Source organism: Podarcis pityusensis (assembly GCF_964106645.2).
Source record: "Podarcis pityusensis genome assembly, chromosome: 9".
NCBI classification, from domain to species: domain Eukaryota; kingdom Metazoa; phylum Chordata; class Lepidosauria; order Squamata; family Lacertidae; genus Podarcis; species Podarcis pityusensis.
Window position 1 is genome coordinate 26,594,243 of NC_138034.1, and position 24,445 is coordinate 26,618,687.

Consider the following 24,445-nt stretch of genomic DNA (forward strand, 5'->3'; position numbering starts at 1 on the left):
ATACTGTAATACATCAAACATTAAAAGCTTCCCTAAACAGGACCATGCAGCTAATTCTACACCCAAGAGAAGGATTTGGACCTGTGATTTTTTCAACAACAGCACATACTATACAGGAAATGACTTTTCGAAAAAGGAGGAGTTTCACAGTGGTTGGCTGCTTAAAAAAAACAATCCCCCTGGTTATTTCCCCAACCTCATTATAAATAAAAATTCAGAAGAAAGAAAAGAAAATGAAACATGTGGCATGGCACTGTATGCCCTGACTTCTCAAATCCTCGCTGAGATAAGCAGCCACTGCCTCTTAGGCTGTTACTGTTTGTTTCACAATGACAGCTAGAAACTTGGCTCTTTTTTTTTAGCAACAAAACAAGCCAAATCTCCCGGATCTGCCAGAGGCCGCCGGTTCCACACGCACGCACGCGCACACACACGGCGTGCAACGCTCAAGGTCGGATCCAGCATCTCTCCGTCCCCCTGGGTCTCTTCGCACAAGGCTCTGGAAGATGCTCGGGCGCCATTCCGTCCCCAGGATACAGCATCCGACCACAGAAAAAGGAGGCGAAGACGAGGAGGAGGGGAGGGGAAGCAGTGGCTGCTTGTAAGCCCTGGTTTCCCTTACCGAGGAACCGAAACCTCTATTTCCGCCTCCCCCCTCCCCCACCAGCCACTTTCCACCCGCTCGCCGTGGGCTGATGTCGCTGTTGCTGGAGGGAAGTGAAAATGAAATCGACTTTTCTGAGAACTGATGAAAGCAGCGGAGCCTGCCAATGAACGGCTGCGGCAAACTTCCGCACCCCTTTCTCTCCTTCCAGCCCCCACCTCCCCTTCTCTCGCTCTCTGCACAAACAGGCCTGGAAGAGGAGCAGGAGGAGGAGGAAGGGAGGGGGGGATTTCCAAGACTCAGCTCCTCGCGGCTTCCTCCCCTTGTTTTGCTTTCGATCTGGGCTGATCTCCGCCAAAAGCAGAGGAGGAGGGAATAACTTTTAGTTTTGCTCCCGCGATTTATGCAGCCGCCTGTTTTCCTTTCCATTTTGCGTCTCTTGGCAACCGCGATAACCTTGAAGGGAACTGCCATAAATAACGCGAAACAAACTTATTGGTAAGGCATTTTTTTCTAAACAAAAACCAAAACCCAAATATTAATCCTTTGCAGATTAGGCGTTTCTCTCCCCGCCCTCCACATGATTGAGACGCTTGCTTGCAGAAATGTTGCTATTGATCTCGATTGAAAACAAAAATAAAAGGCCAGCGCCGTTGCGGGTCATATGATTTTAGGTGCAGCTACTGGTAAGAGAATGCAGGGCTTTTAATTTCACTTTTGGATTTGCAGAGGCTGGGAAGGGATCGGCTGGAAGGACGCGTTTCTCTCGCTGGTTGTGGGGCTCTGAAACAGGCGGTTTGCTTAGGGGGTTGCCGGATGGCGAGAAATAGCAGCGGCAGAAACAAAGGCGAGGAGCGATTGCGACGGGGCGGAAGGGAGAAAATAATCTGGATTTAGGAGCACAGAATCTGAACCGAGCCCAGGAGCACCTTGCTTGGGGGACGCGGAGGAAGCAACTTTTATTTTCACTCCCGCGGAGGTTGACGAGAGAAGCTAATGGAGCTGCTGAGCTGGTGGACACTTGTTGTTTTCGATCCCGGGATACGTTGGCCATGCGGATATTATTTCTGGCAGCTGACCAGCCTCTTCGCGGGCGTGGAAGCTAGGTGAGCGAGCGAGGGCCCCCAACCCTGCAATACACGAAGGGGAGCGGTGCATAAAACCGGGGGCTGGGCGGGGGAAGGATTTCTCTTCCCACCTCGGGGACTTTGAACCCAGCCATGGCGGGGCAAGGCCCGTTCTGGTAGAAATCGCTTTGCCGAGAGAGGAGAGCCGGGCGGTTCCCGGGGCCCTGCGGCTGCCACTTCCTATATGCTGTTCCTTTCCCTCTCGGTGCTGTGAAATGAGGTCGGGGAGGGGGGAATTGGGCTGGGTGGTTTCGTAACGTGTGCTTGGTACCGAAGGGCGCCGTGTGCTCTTTTTTTGCCTTTCCCCGCAGAGGCCTTGCGGCTGCCATCTCCACTCTCCCCTGCCCCTCCCCGAGAGGCTGTATGTAAGAGGAAGAACCAGGCAGGGAGGCGGCCTTGGGATGGAGCCGGAAAGAAAGGAAGGAAATGGCCACTTCCCGCCCTTAACTAGCAACTGGCGCTGGGGGGGGGGGGAGACACACCTGGAGGTGCCACTCTGCCAGCGGCGGCGGGGGGGGGCAGCCCCCGCCTCCCCCAAATACAAGCGTGACCCCCCCCCCCGCGAAGTAGGTTGTTGGTTACACAAGCCTGGCTCGGCCACTTCCTTTTCTCCTCCGCCTCAGCGGCCGGGTCAAGCCGTGACGCGTCTGCTCCGCTTGGCCAATGGGGAGCCGGCTTCGAGGCAATAGAAGGCGGCACTGGATACTTCTGCGGCTCGAGGCGTGGGAGGAGAAAGGCGAGACTAGGTGCATTTTGTTCCAGGAAGCTCGGCTTATCTGGTGCAAGGGCTACCAGATATACCCCCTTTCGCGCGCTAGCCTTACCCGTTTTTGGTTGAAATCAGGCCGAATAGGTTGGAACCCGACGTTTTTTGTTTTTTGCCAAGGGATGGTTAATATTCTAGGGCAGGGTTTGGGGAATCTGTGGGCCTCTAGGTGCTGCTAAACGGCAACTGCCATCAGCCCCCCCAGCCAGCATTGCCAGTGGTCAGGGATGATGGGAGTTGGAGTTCAGGAATATCTGACGACACAAGGTTGAGAAAGGCTGTTCTAGAGTGTCACAGCTGCCTATGATGGCCGCCTTTGTTGGTCATTGTGTTTAGGTAAATGCACTTGGGGACGCGGGTGGCACTGTGGGTTAAACCACAGAGTGTAGGGCTTGCCGATTAGAAGGTCAGCGGTTCGAATCCTCGCGACGGGGTGAGCTCCCGTTGCTCAGTCCCTGCTCCTGCCCACCTAGCAGTTCGAAAGCACGTCAAAGTGCAAGCAGATAAGTAGGTACCGCTCCTGCGGGAAGGTAAACGGCGTTTCCATGCGCTGCTCTGGTTCGCCAGAAGCAGCTTAGTCATGCTGGCCACATGACCCAGAAGCTGTATGCCGGCTCCCTCGGCCAATAAAGCGAGATTAGCTCCGCAACCCCAGAGTCGGTCACGACTGGACCTAATGGTCAGGGGTCCCTTTACCTTTACCTTACTTAGGAAAGTGTACCTTAGAACAGAAGCTCTAGTTAGCAAATTCATGGTGCCACATGCTTGATTTTACTCTGGTTTAATTAATCTAAAATCATTACCACCCCAGTTTATGCTTTGCCACTTTTAAAGGATTTGTTCTAACAACCTTAGATTGTGGCATGGCAGCCCCTTTGCTCACTGGGATTTAGCCGTTAATTTTCATGTGCAGAGGCAGCAGGCATACACAGTGCAGAGTAGGTCTTTTGTGAAAACCCAGTGTGCACAGAGTTCTGTGCATGTCTTGTATGTGACTGTCTCTAAGGAGACAGCTAGAAGTCAGCAGTGGTTTCCACACTTCAGGAAGCCATTAGAATTTTACATGAATTAAAATTTGATAGTCTGTAAACCTGCATTTCCACTTTCCACTGAATCATGACACTGAATACAAAAGAGCCATTGAAGTGAGGGGCATAAAAGTATATTGGCTATGAATGTTGCAATGTTGTATGCCTGTGACATAAAAATGTACGTTGTCTGCAAAAATTGCTCAGCATGAAGACTAGGCTATGTGAGAAGTAAGAAGAGGGGGCTTCTCAGTAGTGTCACCCACCCACCTTTGGAATGCCCTCCCATCAGATGTCAAGTAGATGAGTAACTATATAACCTTCTGAAGACACCTGAAGGCAGCCCTGTATAGGGAAGCTTTTTAAGGCTTAATGTTTTATTATGTTTCTATATATGCTGGAAACCACCCAAAGTGGTTGGGGCAATGCAGTCAAATGGGCGGGGTAGAAATAATAAATTATTATTATTGTAAGGAACACAACAACTCAATTCCAGTGAGAGTCACTCATTGAAATAAATGAAACAAGTTTTTAAACAGCAAACTTAAGCCCCATTAATTTCAAATGGACTTAAGTGCAACTGACTTTTACTGAGTGTAAGGAAGTCCTGGTCTAAAGGTTATTTGGAACATGGGGATTTTTGGTGTTCTAAGTCTTTGTTTTGGTCCAAGTTTGATTTTCCCTATCCCTAAATTGTAGCAAATTCCCTTCAAAAGAGTGGCATACTTTGCATCGGGCTGTCTAGAAATCCTAATTTGAGGAAATAATACCATTTTTGAAAATCTCAGTCTGGTTCTCTTGGATCCCAGTGATCACATAGGAAAAGGGCCTATCATTAACATTTAAGATTCAGATATTCATACCAGCTCAGTTAGTATGCAAATATAAACATAGCCAAAGTCTTGGGACAAGTACTTTTTAACTTGTTCACAAATTAACTAGAGGTAGGGTGAGTAGTGAGGTAGCCAAGTTTGCTAAAGACTTCAAATTATTCAGGGGATTAAAAGACAAAAAGCAATTGTGAGGAACCCAGAAAGGATCTCACCAAACTGGGGAATGGGTATTAAAATGGCAAATGCAGTTTAGTATGAAGTGATAATTTACTGGAGTAAAAAAAACTGCACATATACACTGATTGAATGTGAACTAGCAGTGATGCATAGGTTGGTGAAAATGTTGATGCCGTGTGTTGCAGCTTTGGAGGAGAAGGCAAATTCCTTTTTTGGAAATTGTTTGAAAATAGAACTGTCAATATTATAGTGCCTATTTACAGACTTTTGGTGTGACCAAACTTAGCATACTGTCCGCAGTTCTGATCTCACCTCACAATATTGAGCCAGAAAAGGGCAGTCAAAAACAATCAAGGGGCTGGAGCAACTCCTAAGAACATCTAGGCTAGCATCCTGTTCTCACTATGGCCAACAAGTTGACTATGGGAACCCCGCAAGCAGAACCTGAGCTCAAGAGCACTCTCCCCTCCTGTATTTTCCAGCAAATGGTACAGTCATACCTTGGGATGAATACGCTTCAGCTTAAATATTTCTGGGTTGCGCTCTGCGGCGACCTGGAAGTAACGGAACACATTACTTCCAGGTTTTGCCGCTCGCACATGCGCAGACGCTCAAAATGACGTCATGCGCATGCACGGAAGTGGCGAAACCAGATGTGCAGTTGCATCTTGCATTCGCTTCAGGATGCGAATGGGGCATCCAGAGGTGCCACTGTATTCAGAAGCATACTGCCTCCAACCATGGAAGCAGAGCAGAACTCCCCTCTTAAGGAAAGCTTACAATGCTTGGTTCTTTCTGGTTTTGAAAAAAAGATGAGTAACAGTGGACATGATAGAGGTTTATAAAATAAACCCAGGTCATCCAGTGATGCTGAATAGTAGGAGAGTCAGAGCAAACATTCGCTACCGCAAGATATCATGATGATCACTGCCATAGATAGCTTTAAAGCGGGATTGGGCAAGTTCATGGAAGATAAGGCATATTGATAGCTCCCAGTCATGATTACTATACATTACCACCTGTATCAGTCAGGGTGCCCCAGGTGCTGTTCAGAACAGTGCAGTAATACTGTTCTGCTGTGGCTTTCTTGTAGGTGTCTGGATGGCCACTGGGGGAAGAGAATGCTGGACCTGATGGCTCTTTGGCCTGGTCGGACAGGGCTCTTCCCACATTCTCAAAATAAATGTGGACACTGGGACAAGTTTCAGTTAATTACACTTCCTATATTGTAGCACTGACGCCGGTAATGGCGCAACATTTCTTGGGGCAGAAATTGTGCTTGTACTGAAGAATGGCCATTTTAAAATAACGCCATGGGCTATGTTCAAGAGCATTACTTAGGGATGTATTGTGTCTCCCCATCCCATCTCAATTTAATAATAGTCCTGATTAATTTGTTGAAAACTAGACATTGCTCAGCTCTAGCTGCCATCTCGTAAAATATCAGTGTGGTGTACTGTACAATAAAACACAAAACACCATTAAAAACAGTACAGTTGGTAGACAGCTACCAAAGCCAGCAAAAATGTGTAGACCCCTTATCAGGTGCCACCAGACACTGCTCTGTGGGGAGAAAGAAGCATGTTATTTTAACATGCAATCTCTTTGGCCACCTGGTTAAAAACCCCTTCCTTCCTGGAGATAGATCATATAGTCACATCTCAGGTAATTTGCTACTTTCGGAAGCAGTAGTGGGGAACCTGCAGCCCTCCAGATGTTGTTGGACTCCCAACCAATTCCCATCAGCCTCACCCAGCATGGCCCATTAATGGTCAGGGATGATGGAGAGCAACATCTGGAGAGCCACAGGTTAGTCACCCCTGCTTTTACGGTGAGGGAGAATCAGAAGGATACACCTGCATCTGAAAGTCACACCAAATTGAGAGTTCCCTTTAGGACATAAGGGTGTTGCGTGACACCCTTCGAAAACTTGGATCATTTGTGCCACAAAGTAGTGTGGAGTTGGATATAGATTAAAAACTATGGCTGTTGTTTTCACTTGCGTGTAGAACTATGGTCAGATTTTAGAAACGGCTTTGTGTTCATTGCATGTAGACCAGGGGTCAGCAAACTTTTGCAGCAGGGGGCCAGTCCACTGTCCCTCAGACCTTGTGAGGGGCCAGACTGTATGGGGGGGGGGTGAACGAAGTCATATGTCCCACAAATAATCCAGAGATGCATTTTAAATAAAAGGACACATTCTACTCATGTAAAAACACGCTGATTCCCGGACCATCCGCGGGCCGGATTGAGAAGACGATTGGGCCAGATCCGGCCCCTGGGCCTTAGTTTGTCTACCCCTGGTGTAGACAGAGAAGGGACTTGTTTAATTTAGCAGCATTTATTCTCAAGTAGATGTGCATAAGATTGCCACCCATAGAGGGTCTTGATTCTAGTCACAATGGGTTTACCCAGAAGAGCAGGGATTCTCAAAAGTCTCCAGCTGCAGAAGCCTCATTCCATCCAGAAATACTTCTCTTGTTGGGGCATATTGTGCATTATTAGCCTGCTGGGCTGGAGTTTTAGAAACTATTGCAGCTTCCAAACTGCATTGATGCCTGCTCTGCTTTACTGGCACAAGTGCCTTTCGGAGCACAGCCTGAGTTTGTTACTTCATAAGCATGAGTCATTCTTCCAGTGTTAAACAAGAACAAAATGTGCTCTCAACATGATGTTCTTTACAGTAAGGTACTCTTAGCATCAATGATTTGTTAAAACACTGCCTACTGCTGTAATGCTGAATGCTGCTTATGAGTTTTGTTTTCTGTTTAAGGGCACTTTTGCCATGCTGCTTATGAATGGGGAGGAGGTACAGGGCTGCCAATACAATTCTGAATGTGTGATCTCTGTGCAAAGGGGAAACTGATAGGCTGGGCGGCTGAAAAGATAATTGTGGCGTGTCCAGGGTTTTGTACATGGCCAGTGGGTTTAGAAAAACAAACTTGTGTTTTTGTATCAACGTTAGATTTCCATGCCATGTCACAAACTACTTTGGAAAGTCCCCCCCTCCTACATTTTAAGAGTAGCCATATGAAATGCGCCACTTATGTAAAAGAAGTCTGCAAGTTCAAAGCCTGTCCCCAGCCAGACTACAGAATACTATTTGTACAATTATTTGCATACTGACCTTTTTCTTTGCAAAGATATCTCAGATTATGAAGTAAAAAAAAAAAAAAAGATACAGTGGTGCCCCGCAAGACGAATGCCTCGCAAGACGGAAAACCCGCTAGACGAAACGGTTTTCCGTTTTGGAGGTGCTTCGCAAAACGAATTTCCTATGGGCTTGCTTCGCAAGACGAAAATGTCTTGCGAGTTCCTGCGGGGTTTTTTCCCTCCCCCCCCCTTTTCCCAAGCCGCTAAGCCGCTTATCAGCTGATCCGTTAAGCCACTAAGCCGCTTATCAGCTGATCCACTAAGCCCGCTAAGCCGCTAATAGTGCTAAACCGCTAATGGGCTTGCTTCGCAAGACGAAAAAACCGCAAGACGAAGAGACTCGCGGAACGGATTCTTTTCGTCTTGCGAGGCACCACTGTACAGAGATAGATGCTCAAACTGTGGTCTGTGAACTCTGTTCTGTGGTCTGCGAAAATGTTGTACAGTCAAGAATATCTGTTCTTGGCTGTGCCTGTGTTTTATTTTTTATGATCATGGAGGCCTTTTGAACCAGGGCTGGATTATCAAATAGGCTAACAAGATTCTGGCCTAGGAGCTGTGATTTTCATAGATAGATAGATAGATAGATAGATAGATAGATCTTTATTGTCATTGTCCCATGCAGGACAATGAAATTGCAATAGTAAGATATATAGTATATATATATCTATATATATCTATATATAATATATATTTATAGTGTGTGTATATATATATATGTATATATATATATATATATATATATATATATATATATATGATATATAAAATAGTAAGATACTGGTGCAGTCTACTAATTTCCCTCTAAGTATTTTCTGAAATAGTGGTCTAGACTAGGGTCCCATCTGCACTATACATTTAAAGCTGTATGATACCACTTTAAACAGTCATGGCTTCCACCCCAAAAAATCTTTATTAAGAGTGCTGAGAGTTATGACGAGACCCCCATTCCCCTCAAGGAAGTAAACCCAATGTGGTTTAGCAGTCAGTCTCTCTTCCCAGGGAACTCTGAGAATTGTAGCTCTGTGACAGGAATAGGGGGTTCCTAACAACTCTCAGCAACCTTAACAAATTGCAGTTCTTTGGGGAAAGCCATGACTGTTAAAAGTGGTATGATGTCATCTTAAACATATAGTGCAGATGAGGAAACTCCTGCAGCTAAGCTGGTGTCTAATGTATTGCTCTGAGGCCGAGAGGAGGTCTTCTTGTCTGGGTAGCCCAGGACCTCCATACACACTGCCCAGGCTTGCGCCCCAGGAATGTCATTTGGGTGCTGCCAGTGCAGCAGTTTGACTTCACCCTCAGAGGCACACTCCATTGTCTCTCGAGGCAGAGAGATGCCGATGACTGCCTTAAGCACATAGTACAAATGAGGCCTAGTTGTCAGAGCAGTAGGCAGGATAGTCATCGACCATAAATAATTGATTGGTGGTTGAAAACAGAATGTTGAAAGAAATCCAAGAAGTTTATTTAATCATGTATGGACCACTTTCTTTATACTGTATAAAATATCCAAAAGTGGTTTATAAAAATAAGCAGCCAAAAATTCTTAAATCAACAAAAAGCCAAGGGCTCTAAAACAAAACAATTCCGTACACATATACTGATAATATAAATAAACAGCAATTTTTTAAAAAAATTAAATGTCCAACCTATAAAACTCTTAAAATAAACAGTACTAAAGATAATGAAGACAGTGACAGCGATGACTCCAGTGACCAAACTTGAAAGTGAGACGACTGAGTGACTTCACAGAGCTTTGCTCACAAAAGCAGACACATCCATAAGAAGCAGACACATCGCATAAGAAAGGTAAGGGTGTGGTTACTAAAATCTAAATTAGGCATGTGCTTTGATTTTTAGAAGGGAAAAAAGTTTCCTAAGTGGTCCACTGAGACCCCAGTAATTTTTCAAGTAATATTTGAAGGTGGAGGCGGCGGCAGGGATTTTGAGAAACACTGTTAGTTTATTCTACTTCCAAATTTATGACATGTCTACACATACATAGGACACACAGCCCCTCCACAAATATCTGTGTATCAAATACGGGAGCAATTGGCATCCTCATCAGAGTGCTGAGCTAGGTAAAGAATTGCCCTGAAATCTACGGGTGAAGGGCAGTATACAAGTTTAATAAATAAAGGGGGGGAAATAGAAAAAGACCCTGCACTATGTCTGCTGTACTTTACTTTTTTCTACTGCCAGTTCTAAAATTGGTGGCTTCCTGGTGGGGCAGAAAGAATTGCACGGGGAAGCTTTTCCAGGGCTTGCCACCCCTAGTTTAAAAAATTGTTTTACTCACATGTTTGTATGGTTCTAAGATCACAATGGGGAGCAAGTAGTTCCTTTTGTTTTGTTTTCTCACCCATTGGGTTGGTGTTACGACTCGTGTGTCTCATAAAGTTGAATTGGCATTTTAAAGAAATGAAGATTGCAAGGCATTCTGCCTTCTCAGAATGCTACATTTGTGATTAACAGTACTCAGAAGGGTGGGTAATATGTCTAAGGGCAACAGATCTCAAAGAGTGTGTGGCTACCAGTCACACGCCTACTCAACACCAAGTGACACTGTAGCATAGCTCCTGATTCCCACAGTCAGCCCATGCAGAAATCTCCACTGATGAAACCCAAACATCAAATGTTTGTAACAGTAGAACAAGCTGCATTCATAGAGAAGCTGCTTAGTCATGGGGAAGTCCAGCACATCTTGTCAGGCAAAATCCCCCTTGGCAGGTTGCAAAAAGGATTAATTTTGTAATGTATGAGACTGAACTTTTCCCTTTTCCCTGCCATATGTGTGACAGTTGTGCAGTTAAGTTCTCCATTGTAATACTTAAAATCACCAGTCTGTAATCGCAAGCAGCCTACTCTAGTATAACTCCATGTGCCAGCTGACTTGGTGACAGCCATGCATGCCAGCCAGATGGAGATGCTCTGATCCAGCAGGCTCTTATGTTCTTATGTTATCATGTGTAACTAGTATAAACACTGTGGGGCTATTACCCTGGTGTTACAGGCAGATGCACTGGTAGATGAAGCTGTATAATCATGCTCCAACAGAAATTAAGCCATAGCTCTCTGGTACATTAATACATTGCACATTGACTATAAGTTATATATGTGTGCAAGAACTCCAAACTAAATCATTTATAGGAGTTGTGGGAAACCTTTGGCCTTCCTGATGTTCCTAAACTACAATTTCCATAATCCTTGGCCTTGCTTGCTGGGGCAGGTGGTAGTTCAACATCTGGAGGACAAAAGGTTCCCCATACCTGGTTTGTGGTGTGCCGTGTAAATTTTTGAGGATCTTTGGGGGGGGGGAAATAGCCTCATTCTGTAATAGTTAAAGGCACTGAATATCATACATATCCCCTGGCACATGTGACCGAGTATTGCTGCTTCATTTATGTAAAGCTAAAACCAGCAACAAAAAAGTAATTCACACATGGGAAACAGAAAATAAAACCCATAAGAAAGTTTGCACAAACAGCCAGGGGTTCAGTACTACAGTGGCAGGCACTGCTTTTGCAATAGCCAAGTAATGGTAATCTCCTGCTAATTATGTTATTGTTGTTGTTATTATTTGCAATTGCAAAAAAATGTTTTCATTATCCTTTGGGATGTGGTTCAGAGTGTTCACCTTTGCAACTCAACATTACAGCAGGGCTTGAGTGACAGAAACAAAGCACAAATGAGCAAGTACAAGCAAATGTCAAAATGCCCAATTTGGAAAGTCTTGTGCTTGGGAGATTTCCAAGTCCTTAAAGGTGAAGAGAGGGATAGGGGTGGGGAACTTCACTTTCTAAAGAGATCATCTTTATTTCCAGTTGTCTGTCTAGGCACAGGTGATCTGTAGGTGGGAATGTCTGCACCCCAAAGCCATGGGTTAATCATGCTGAGAACTGGAGGGTTACAAAATAGGAGAGGTTTTTTATGAACAGCTAGAACAACCCCGCCCAGGTAATAAAACAAACTCTTTAATCAAATATCACATACCTTTACTGCACTGAGCAAATAGACGTTGCTCATGATTACAAAGAACAGTTTTACAAAAACAAAGATTACTATGAATAGCAAGTACACCTTGTGATTGTGACGCTTGTACCTCAGATACTTGAAATCTTGTGCTCAGGCACGTTCCACACTAAAACATTTGGTGTCTTTTTTCTGATTTCTACTCAGAAATGAAAACATACTCCCTGTCCTTTTATAATACCACTTAAAAGGAGGTTAATGAAATGGTCTTTTAAGAACCGATTTGTTCTTAGCCTCAACTTCTGTGTATTCTAAAGGGAGAAGCTGTGCTTGAAATATTAGCATACTTTTCCTAATTGACATATGAGTGCATTCTGTAACCCAAGTACAAATCGTTTTGTAACATGCAGCTATCAGAAAAGAGCCCATAAACAATAAAAGTATCAGTGTTTTGTTTTTTTTCCTCTTTTGCCATGACTGCAAATTGCAAAATTCAAATGCGTTGCTTTGAATTTTGGACTGGCTTGAATACTGCTTTTGTTTGTTGAAGGTGAGAGAGTCAGTATGACAGTCTCCTGAAAAAAATGAATATTCTACCAGATAAATCTCTGAAAACCATCATGTGCTTTTACAGAATTGGGCCCATTTATTTTAATTCTTCCTGCTTTCAGTACACATAATTTAAGTGATACCTATTAAAGGTATCCTTTGTGATATAAACTTCTAATACAAGAATTAATATTTAATTCTGTTGTAAGTGTAAGCAGCAATTTTTCCTCTGTGCAGTTTTGGCTTCCAAATTTCCCCAATACCCCAGGGCCTTCCAGGAGTTCATAAAAGAAAGGAACACTCTTATCTCCTATATACATATAAACATAAGGCTGTCATCACACAGTTCTTTTCATTGAAGGATTTGTAGTGCCTCATCACAATCCTGGATTTGCATGAAGTCAGGGCTGGGGAAGTGAGCAGAAGAGAAGTCAGGGTGCACAACAACAGGGTCTTGGCATGGGAGTGAGAAAGGGGAGACACTGAGAGGGGGGAAGTGGTGCTTTAGAACAGCGGCACCAGGGATGGAGGAACACAGAGGCAGTTTTAAACAACAGCTGAGGTTTGAATAAAGCAAGGATGTAGGGACACAGGGTGCTTAGAAGTTGCAGTTTGTGGGAGGAGGAAGATGCAGAAGGTTACTGTGAGTTGGTTTGGGTGCAAGTGGGGCTGCAGAAAAGAGAAACATGGCTTCAGAAATGGGCTTAGGAAGGTGAAAAGTCATCTTAGTACAGTGGTACCTTGGGTTAAGAACTTAATTCGTTCCGGAGGTCCGTTCTTAACCTGAAACTGTTCTTGAAGCACCACTTTAGCTAATGGGGCCTCCCACTGCCGCTGCGCCGCCGGAGCACGTTTTCTATTTTCATCCTGAAGCAAAGTTCTTAACCCGAGGTACTATTTCTGGGTTAGTAGAGTCTGTAACCTGAATCGTCCGTAACCTGAAGCGTATGTAACCCGAGGTACCACTGTAGTCACATGAGGTGGGAAGGGAAGTTCATAGGGGTTAATGAGGGAATGGCTGAGTGGTTGGTGAGCAGAGGGAGCAGGGACACAACCCCTAGTTAACAAATGCAGTAATAGGTGCAATGTAATTTGTTTGTTTTAGGGAGCTCTCATTTCTTTCATGCATCTTGTCACAGAATTCATGTGAAATATGGCCTGCCATTCACGAGAAGGATTAGCTAAAGTTTCCTAGTAACTACCTATGACCTTATTGTCTACTTTCTCAGTCATCGTTAGATGTATTCTTGGTGGGTTCATTTATGTCTTCCAAGTACAAATTCCTTTTGCTACCTTTGGAAGCAATAAGAAAGGGGTTAGATGAGGGAGCGGAACGTGTGGCCCTCCAGATGTTTCCTGACTACAGCTCTTATCATCCCTTACCATTCACCGTCCTGACTGAGGCTCAGTCTAACACTATCTGGAGGACCACAGATTCCCCACTGCAGTGTCTAGGTGATAGATAGGCAACTGCTGGTTTGCATTCTGTTGCTTTTAGTCTCCTCCCTCATAGACTGTACTGGTCAGGCAATAATGCACAAGAGACGTGGTTTATTATGGACTAGCCCATCCTTCTTACATGTCACTTTGAAGGCACAAAGTTCATCGGTCAGGGGCCCGTGAAGTTGTTACAGTAAGTGCCACCAGTGCTTTTTTTTCTAAAAAAAATGTTTAGGGGTACTCTCATTTTCCTACTCATATTGAAATACTGCCCCTCAATGAGGCCAAACTTAGATTCACAAAATGTTTAGGGGTATGTGTACCCCTGCGTCCCCCCAGAAAAAAGCACTGAGTGCCACACTTTTAAACAACAACAAAAGAGAGGTGCCAGTACTGTGTACCCTTGAGTACCCCCTGAAAACAAAAAAGCACTGGGCCCAGCGATGGCTGGACTGTTTTACCTTGGCTCTCCAATAGCAAAAATTTTTCTCATGTAACTTTTGGGTAGAACCTGTACAAGCATGGAAATAACTGAGGAGCTACATTTCCTGGGAAAATTAGGGTCGCATTATGCAGAGTCAGTAATGATGAGTCACTTTTGCGAAGGCTTCGAAGGCAAAAAGATTGTGTTTTTCTTTCTTGGTTCTATGGCTCAAATTAAATTAAAACCATCCACCCAGTCTTAATTTTTTCCTCCCATGCCTTCTTAAATGCACATTCAGGAAGCGCCAGATGATAGCCATATAATTTACTAAGGAAGTTGGGTCAAAGTTCATACCTTTCTTTTATAAGACAAGCAGTGGCCGATAAATGCACGTCCAGTTTATGCGTGACCACGCATGTGTGCCTCTTGGCGACCTGGAAGTGGCTGGAAAAGGGGGAGGGGGCATAACACGGTGGGCTTATGCGTGCTCTGCTGCCATGCATGATGACCCAGAACACAACCCCTGCGCAAATCAGGAGTTCCCTGTACATTGAACATGTCTTAAGTATACAGGTGATTTACAGTCACAAAATATACATGGTTAAGCTAAGGTGGATGTGTATGTGTATGCATATCTTGAAGATGAGCTAGATTTTTAAGGGTCATCTCTTATTTCAGAGCATAACTGAGGATATCGCCTACCTTTTAACATCACATCTGCCTAGAACAGATCAGCTAACCTTTATTCCATGTTCCAACTTTGATCTGGTCACCGCTGAACCTAAGCAGATCCTGGCTAGTTGGGGTGACTGCACTGCAGGATTGTGGATTAGCATTGGTGGAAAAGATTGCATACATGCAAAGCTCTGAAATTCTTGAGAAGTATTTGATGGGAAGAAGCTTGGGGGGGGTGTCTTCACATATGTAGAATTCTTCTTTATTATCTGCTAGGTTTTTTGGTAGGATGGAAGTCTTCTTTTGTTTGTGGTAGAAGGCTGTTCTTCATTTTTGTTCAGATGAGAAAGGAAGGGTTGGAGAAAGACCTGGAATCAATGAGTGCATGTAGTCTCTCTTTCCTTGACAATGCACACAGGCACTGACTTAGAATTTATTTTATGCACCAAGAGCATACGCATGAAGGAACACAGTGCCGTTCAGCTGCCTAGCTTCTCTGTAGTACTAATGCGAGTGCCAGAACAAGAAAAGCGATCCACTTTTAATGAGGAAATTGCGCTCTGGAGGCTTGTCTGAATTAGGAAAACATATGAAATGTTGTATATTTTATCTCTCTGCACACTTTGACCTCTTCCTTGGGTGTTGCCGTTCCTCCCACCCCCCCACCCCCAATCTTCACCAGCTGCGTCAAGTTAGATGAAGGCCACATTGGGGAAAATGTCAAAATGTGCTTCAGAGTAGCTGACTTGGGCATTTTCCATGTGTGGAACAACTGATCTCAGAAGCATGCATCCAGCCAGCCATAAAATATACTCAGAAGATTTATAGGCAGTTTTTTCAAGTCTTAAGACAATGAAGGTTTCAAGGGTGTTATCTCAGTATGCTTAAATGCCTCTTGCTAGCTAAGTTTTTAAGTGGTGAGAAATGTAGTCTAGCAGCTAAAATAAGTGTTCAGGGGGGTGGCCTGCCTTCCTGCGACATTTGTCACTGGTCACTCTCATGTAAGTGGGATGGGGTGGACCATAATCCAACTTCTATTGTCTCCCCAGATGCTTCTTTCTCCATCTCTCCCTTCTAGCCTTAAATGGCCTGTGAGACGTATCACATAGATAGGACAAAAGCAGGAGACAGACAGGTAAGTGCAGAGCTCAGCTTTGCTGTATCTGTAATCTGAACAGACTAGGCTGCTAGGACAGCTTGCAAGATCACAGTGTTAATGAAACAACTGCACCAGGAAATGAGTTGGGATCCAAAGCACACATCTTAGCAAAGGATGGTATGACACCCCCCCCCCTCCAGCTCACTTGCATAATTAAACAACTGGCTGCATTTTGAACTACATACTTAACATTTCTGCACAGTTTTGGTAACCTAGTGGTTACCATAGAATTTACAATAGTGCCCGGATCATCATATTCTAGGAGTGACCATAACTAAAGTACCACCCTAAGTAGGTATGAGGCACTTTTGGCCACGATGACCACCATCTGAGGATCCCAGAAGCGTCTTGCCCTAGGGTAGGTGTGGGGAACCATTGGCCCTGTAGATGTTGCTGAATTACAGCCCCACCATGGGCACCATTGACCATGCTTGCTAAGGCTGATGGGAGTTGTAGTTCAGTGACACCTGGAGGGTCAAAGGTTCCCCTCTCCTGCTCTGGGGCCTAGGCAAGTGGCTCATTGTGCGGGAAATATGCTTCATAAGGCATATATTCAGATCTTGGCATAACTTTCCTCAACCTGGAAACCCATAATCTTTAGTGTGCAATTAGGATAAACATTGCAAATTTCCATACAATATATTTTAACTGTGCACTTTATTCTGGATGTAAGGGAGAGTCGTGGTCAACGTACATCCAACGGCCAGAACTTCCTTGTATTTGGTGTTCCTTAAAATAGGGCTGGTGCTGCTTTACATCCTGGAATAGCTCCAGCTTCTGAACAGATCCAAGTTCCCTGAATCCTATAATTAGAGTACAGATTCATCTGAGCAATTCTATCTGGTCACACAAGATAATATCCAGACTTATGAAATGATTGTGAATCTGGAGAGGAAGGCTGAGTTTGTCGCTGCTGCTTAATTTTGAAAATCACATTTCACAGCTGTAGATTTAGTGTTTTCTGTTAAGCAGAAAGTTGTACCACAGATGTGAAGGGAAAGCAGTGGAAACTGAGGCTTATGAGCTCCTATTTCACCTGACTTCTGGCAACACCTGTGGTCTTTGGCCCAACACCTGCCCCTTCGTCATGTCAACTAGAGTCAGCTGTCTAAACTAGGATATTGGCCAGGCAAAATCAAATGGGGAACATTAAGCAGGAGCAAGTGGATGGGTGGGGATCTTGTGATATAACAGCTCTAACCTTGAAACGGAACCCAAGAGAAGAACTGGTAAAAGGCTTGCTGGCTGCTGAATTTCTGTTCGTATTCTGCAGGGCAGATTAGGTTTCACGAATCCAGCATGATCGCAGGCAAAGCCAGAGGAAACTGGGCCGGCCCTGTAGTCTGGCAAGGCTCATTGGGGCCCACTTAAAAGTAGCTTATGGAAGTCTTCTCCAGGAGGAAGTGGGGTTTTCCCTGCTTGGGGTTGAGGAACAGAGAACTTATCTGCTTCATTTGATTCCTGTGAAGGAAACTCTTGTGCGGCAGAGCTCTTCTGTAAACAGCACCTGCCTGTTCAGGGAGAGAGGATACTACAGATTAATACAGAAACACTGCATTGTGTAAACTGATCCTTCTTTGAATAAGCTGCTGCTTCTGCCCTGACAGCGATTCCTGTTACTGGGATGGTGAAGAATTTGCTGCCACAGTCATGGGTGTGAGTTCTTACCGGGAAGTTACGCTTTCCATGGAAATGTGTTCACAGGGGCAATAGAGGCATGTGGCTTGGAACCCTTTTGCAATGCAAGAACCTGATATAAGTATGTGCTAGTATGCTGTGCCAATTAGCTTAAAGCAGTGATGGCCAAACTTGGCCCTCCAGCTGTTTTGGGACTACAGCTCCCATCATCCCTAGCTAACAGGACCAGTGGTCAGGGGTGATGGGAATTGTAGTCCCAAAACAGCTGGAGGCCCAGGTTTGGCCATCAATACTGGCTTTAAGTGTGGTGCCAGTCCCACAAATCCTTGCTTTAAAGGGCCTGATCTGGCCTAGTATATCTTTTACCAGTTGTGACTCTTACACACTAGCATAGTTTTACAGTTTGCCCATCTACCTGAAGATATCAGGTACTTTAAGGTAAGGGCATATGGCGTGAAAATGGCTACAAAACTTAGAGGCTAGCTCGTAAGGTGGTAAAACTTACTATGTTATCATGGAGGGTGGATATAGATAGATGTCGTTACTGCAGTGTTTCTACTTATAACATTTTTCCAGCTGCTGACAGAAATCGAAACTAACATAAGCGAAATACCAGGTCCAGTTTCATTTCTAATTTCTTCTCTACACCAGTTTCAATTTCTGTGTTGTTTCCATTTCTGACAACATGCTCAGCCCCAGAAGTTGCACTTTCTGTATGTCATAAGAGTTGCTAGCCAGCAAAGTTGACCTTAAGGTTTACTTGAATTGTTCAGAGCAGTTTGATGAAAACTTTGTGGATGCCACAGGGATAGAGCAATTCCAGATATAAAATCAGTCCCAACTGATTTTACAGTCTTTTATAGCGCATGAATGGACGCAGATCTGCTAGAAGGTAATATCCTTTCTCCAACTTATAATATCTATCCAACATCAAATGCTCTTCTGCAGGAAAGTGGTTTGTGAAGCAGCAGCAGCAGCACCCTGCAAGACTGATCCTTCCACTGTTGAGTGGGGACAAGGATCCTGTGGGGCAGGGCATCTGGCAGGGAGGAGAGTTGTGTCTTGGGCCTGCCTTCTGCCAGAAAGATGCCAGTGCCTGTCTGGTAAGACTTGGCCTTTTTTACACTTTGCTTGCTCCTCCTCCTTCCTGCCCAATGCCTGACTCCCTAGCAGCCTCCTGTTGCTCAAGGCCGATCCAATTTTACTTCCAGTGATAACGTGTCTGGGTACTATAGCCTGGCGATATATCAGTAAATTGTCTGAAACCTGTATGGCATGGGTAGGCAAACTAAGGCCTGAGGGCTGGATCTGGCCCAGTCGCCTTCTAAATCTGGCCCGCTGACGCGCTGGGAATCAACATGTTTTTACATGAGTAGAATGTGTCATTTTATTTAAAATGCATCTTTGGGTTATTTGTGGGGCCTGCCTGGTGTTTTTACATGAGTAAGGTAAAGGTAAAGGGAGCCCAGACCATTAGGTCCAGTTGTAGCCGACTCTGGGGTTGCGGCGCTCATCTCGCTTTATTGGCCAAGGGAGCTGGCATACAGCTTCTGGGTCTTGTGGCTAGCATGACTAAGCCACTCGTGGCGAACTAGAGCAGCACATGGAAACGCCGTTTACCTTCCCGCCGGAGCGGTACCTATTTATCTACTTGCACTTTGACATGCTTTCGAACTGCTAGGTTGGCAGGAGCAGGGACTGAGCAATGGGAGCTCACTCCGTCGCGGGGATTTGAACCGCTGACCTTCTGATCGGCAAGCCCTAGGCTCTGTGGTTTAACCCACAGCGCCACCCACGTCCCTTTACATGAGTAGAATGTGTGCTTTTATTTAAAATGCACCTCTGGATTATTTGTGGGGCATAGGAATTCATTCATTCCCCCCCTCTTCAAAATATAGTCCGGCCCCCCACAAGGTCTGAGGGACAATGGGCCGGCCCCCTGCTGAAAAAGTTTGCTGACTCCTGCTGTATGGCATTCAGATCGCAATACCGGTTTCAGACATTTTGAGCTGGCAATACATTGTGGTGGCCAGGGAACCATGATGTATTCCCAGTTCAAATTGCCTGTAGACAGCAGAGGTGGAGGCAGGCAAGCAGATGGAGCCTGCCTGCGCCTTTGAGGAAGCCCCCGACCCTCCAGCTCCAGCTCACCTGAGCCGGAGCAGCTCCACTCAGCTGAGGGGAGAAAGAAGCAGCCGAGATACATTCCAGACATTGTGATATAGCATCATATCGTGGCATTTAGCTGCTGCTATATCACAATGCTGAAAACCAGATATTGCCCAGCCCTGGTGTGTACCCAACCTGTCCAAGGCCCTCCAAATATGCCCACTTCGGCTTAGGCCTCGACCCAAGCCAGTGCACACCCCTAATATACGTTTGTTAAAAGAGCATAGCACTTATTCTGTCTGGCAAAGTATGCTCAGGTCCAGAAAAGCTTCCAGTTTTTAAGGTACTCCAGCATGACTTTATGCTGCAATGCAGCTATCCTCTTGCCATTTGATTCTGCTGATTTGTACAAATAATCTTTATGCTAGAGCCAGACTTTCTGAAGCATGGACTGTTTGATCCTGTGGAGAGGTACAAGAATAAACAAAATGTGTGGGTGTTGCTTCATAGAGATTAGAAGAAATAAACATGATACTTAGGTTTTGCCATATAGATATGCTCCGTTTAGGAGAAGTACTATCTCAGACTGTACAATTGTGAACAATTTATTTCAAAGCCACACTCCCTTATGTGCTTATATATGTGTCCTCTGTTGTTTCATTCATGTGCTTTTGTTTGTTTGGTGAAGTTTGTTTGCTAAGTCATTGGAGGAAAGGCTCCTGTGTAAACTACAGATTGGACGAGATACGTAAGTTAATGGAGGTCTGTTTTCATACTGTATTCTCTAGGGTGTGGCGTGTGATTGTCAGCGGTGTTTTAGCGGGTGATGGTGGGTGCGTCAAGGTCTGCTGGCAATTGACTGATGCAATAATTGGGCGAGCTATTGGCGCTTACATTCATTGAGCGTGCAGACAATTGGTGGCTTTGTCGATGTGCGTGCGATTGGCTGTGGCGGTCTTGCGATTCCTCCCCCCAAAAAGCCCAAGAAGTCTGGGTAACCCCCCCCCCGAAAAAGCTCAGCAACTGTGGGCAATCTCCCCCCATTTTCTCATTTTTGAGTCTCCAAAAAGAGGGAGCGTCTTACAAAAAGAGGGGGCATGTTACACATGGAAAAATATGGTACATATACATGTGTGCCACTTGAGGAACCAGGCACCAGCCTCACTATGGAGCAGAAGACATCTGAATGCTTTGGGACCTGTAGGGGAAACAGTTGGGAGATCCATGTGGGCAAAAAGAATCTAATCCAGGGGTCGGCAAACTACGGGCCCCGGGCCGGATCAGGCCCACCAGGGTTCTATATCCAGCCCGCCCAGCCATTTAAGAACCCACTGCAAAGCTGAGACTCCTGGCAATGGTGACGGGAGGAAGAGGCCGAGCGGCAGAGGCTCTGCCAATCAAATGCTGCGCCGCGCTGATGTAAAACAGGTGTGGTGTTTGATTGGCAGAGACCGCGCCACGCTAAGGTAAACTAGACGCGGTGTTTGATTGGCAGAGCCGCCGCCGCCCTGGTGCTCCTGTGGCTGCTGCCACTCTGCATCCCCATGAGGGGGGCGGCAGTGGCATTCCTGGAGGAGGACAGCTGGCCCAGGCTAGGGCTTGGCGGGGCCACCACCGCTGCACTCCCATTGACGGCCGACGTGATGGTGGAGGGCGATGAGGCTGGCAGTGAAGTAGCCCAGGTGGCGACCTTCACCTCCGGGGAGCAGGAGGGCAAAGGGGCGGAAACACCCGCATGGGGCGGCAGCTGCAGGTGAGGCACCAGCTTGTCCTTGTCTCCGTCTCCATGCTCCTTGAGGAGGTGTACCAGGCAGTGTGTGCTGCTCTCAGCCAGCTGGATACATGGGCATCCTTTTGTTTAAAAAAACAACTGTGTGGGACTGAGCTGTAGCCTGATAGCACCTCAGTTGCATTTATGCCGCACCCACTAACTTGCAATTGCTTGCAAGGTGGCTAAATCAGAGCTAGTTGTTTGAAATTCTCACCTTTTCCTTTGTTTTGTTTGTTTGGCCAGGGTTTGAGAGGATATCTAGATGCCCAACACAGACCTTTTGAGCTCGACCTCCCTCCCTGAACCTAACTATATCTTCTGCCCACCACACCATCTGTTCTGGGGGTGAATGTGCAGAGATCCTCGCACATCGTCAGGTGTGTGCCATGATAATGGAAGGAATCTTGCCAAAGCATAGAGAAGGTGGTGGCCGGAGTTGTGCCACAGCTGATAGGCTCCTGCGGAGGGAGACAGATCCGGCGGCTGCAGGATCCTGGAATTTGGAGGAGGGTACAGTGTCTAACATAAGGGCTTTTTCTCCTTTTGGGGGGTGCAACGGTGGCAGCCATGCCAGTGCAGCACATGGATTTACACTTGGCACCCTTGAGGTCTTTCCTTGGTGGCCTCTGAACCCACCCACCCACTGGTCCCTTGGTCATAAGGATGGTTGCCATTTTCTCCCTTGAAAAGTATATAGAGCTGAAGGAGGGGTTTAGAAGACGGATGGTCTTTCCTGCTTCCTCTTTTTGCCCTATGTGTTTTTCAAAGCTCAGATTAATTCTAAAGGATCTGACTTTAAAAAACAAACAAACTCGGATCACTTGGGAAAGCAACATTTGCTTGCACACACTTTCTCTCTGTGTGTGTCTTTCTGTTGTGTGGGGCTGATCCAGGGGAGGAGGGGGTTGAGCACCCACAACGCTTGTTCAAAAATCCAGATGTGCCCAGAGTCCTAAAAATGTTGATGATCTGGCTTACTTGAAAGCACCTGCTCATAGAATGCTAGTCTGTTTTGTTCATTTACGTCAGCACGTTGTTTATTTTGTGACAAGAATTCTGCCATGAAGGTGCCAAAAGGCTTTTGTATATAATTCCACGTTGCTTCCTTCGTTCAACAGGAAGAAACTGAATGGCTCCTGGCTGTAGAGGATAACGATTGCATCTCTTTCTTTCTTTACACAACTCACTTAATCCTCTTGCTAATATATTTGCATGTATGCGGGCTGTTTCTCAAGTTACAGGTATACTGTCCTAAAGGTGCTCGAAAAAGCAATGGATGCTTGAGTATAAAGGACCCATCTCAAATTGTAGAGCCTCTAAATTCCAGTATGGCTTCTTCCCATCGAGCAGTTCCTCTGTATGACGTAGGGCTGGGCAATATATCAATATATCGTCCAAAATCTGTCTGAAGTCCATATCGTGAGATTGGTTTCATAATTTTTGACCTGGCAGTGTAGTGCAAATCATCGTGCGTGCGTGCACTATGCCAAAATCACAATGTGGGGGAAACAGTGAAGCCAGTCAATGCATCTCTCGTTTCCTGCAGCCCCTGTTAACTCTGCCAGCTCGGCTCTCCCCTGCTTCATGCAGAGGACAGCAAATCAAAAGAGCAGGTGCCGATTATGATGCAGGAAAAACTGTGAAGCCAGCCAGTGCCTCTACATAGTTCCATCCTTATTTCAGACATCATGATATATTGCTATACTGTGATGTTTAGCTGATGATACATCACGATGTTGAAAACCAGATAGTGCCCAGCCTAGTATGAAGTATGCTGCTCAAAGACTGTAGTCAGGTGGTTCTTGATTGGCTCAATAATACTAACAAATCTTGCTACGGTATAGGAGGCTAACATGTTGTGGTGACCATCCCTGTTGCCAGTTAAAAGGGGCAATCCTGTTTCTTCCCAGTGTAGGGCACCTTTCCACACACATCATAGCATGCTGTTGAACTTTTGGAGTCCTGCTCTTTCTTCTTCTTTTGTGTTTGTGCACAAGCCACAGTTGCTGAGGTTGCATGTAACCCTAAACTGGTCAGGCATGAGCAGGAAGGACCTGCTGCAAGGCTTGCCACCTTGCATTTATAGGTTGATAGGTGGTTGGTAGTTAACCCGTTCATATAATTAATGTTGTGAGTGAGATTCTGAATGACCATTCTGATCTGTGTCTTCGTTTGATTTATGGAGACAGAAAATTATTTCTCCGCACCACCTTGCCTTCTTCATGGCATCACAAATGGGAGAAAATGCCAGAGTATTAAAGGAAGGGGTTGGTAGTAAATGCTAGAAACCAGATGGCTTGTGGTGAAGTTTGGAGGCTGGAAGTAAGTGCAGGTGAAGCTCTGGCTTCTTGTTGCCTTCGACTGCAATGCAAAGAGTTTGTTGGAGGCTGCTGATGAATGAAACTGCAAAGGCCTAGGCAATTACATAGTCATTTACGTCAAGAGAGGACATGCTTCAGACTTGTAGGTTCTGCTGTTTGTTTGTTTTTTACTAGCACCCTGAGATCTACCAACCAGAGCCAGGTGCAAAAGACATACACGTGTAATTAAAGAATGCTGCAGCCCAGGAATTAGTTTTAATTAGCCAAACTTCAACTGAGCTCACTGTTTGTCCTCACAAAACCACTCCTGGTTAACTCTCCTCCCTCAATCCTAGGTATCTTTCATTTTCAGCAGTATAATTTGGGAGTGAGGACTTTCTTTGTTGTCGCCATAATCAAGAGTCAGAAATGCTTGCTGATCTACTTCATGCAGATCTCTACCAGTAGATCCCACTTTCTGAGTACAGTGGTACCTTGGGTTACAGACGCTTCAGGTTACAGAATAGTACCTTGAGTTAAGAACTTTGCTTCAGGATGAGAACAGAAATCGTACTCCGGTGGTGCAGCAGCAGTGGGAGGCCCCATTAGCTAAAGTGGTACCTCAGGTTAAGAACGGACTTCCAGAACAAATTACCGTATTTTTTGCTCTATAAGACTCACTTTTTCCCTCCTAAAAAGTAAGGGGAAATGTGTGTG

General features: G+C 45.4%; 1 protein-coding gene and 1 long non-coding RNA gene across 9 annotated transcripts in view; one reads left to right on the forward strand and one right to left on the reverse strand.

The window, feature by feature from the left end:
- Positions 1–870: 870 nt before the first annotated feature.
- Positions 871–24,445, forward strand: part of IRF2 (interferon regulatory factor 2) — a 37,723-nt gene continuing 14,148 nt past the window's right edge. The window contains exons 1-4 of one of the 8 annotated variants that reach the window (XM_081020551.1): positions 871–1,102; positions 1,334–1,710; positions 9,365–9,500; positions 15,801–15,886. In XM_081020551.1, coding sequence (XP_080876677.1) covers positions 15,836–15,886 — 51 coding nt within the window. In that variant the 5' untranslated portion in view covers positions 871–1,102; positions 1,334–1,710; positions 9,365–9,500; positions 15,801–15,835. Of the gene's footprint in view, positions 1,103–1,171; positions 1,291–1,333; positions 1,711–9,364; positions 9,501–15,800; positions 15,887–24,445 lie in introns of those variants that run through there. The other 7 variants (XM_081020555.1, XM_081020550.1, XM_081020552.1 and 4 more) reach the window with 7 other exon arrangements.
- Positions 1,539–2,939, reverse strand: LOC308485171. The gene is made up of 2 exons (XR_013990444.1): positions 2,556–2,939; positions 1,539–1,734 (listed from the first exon to the last, which is right to left on the reverse strand). It is a non-coding gene; the product is annotated as an uncharacterized lncRNA (long non-coding RNA).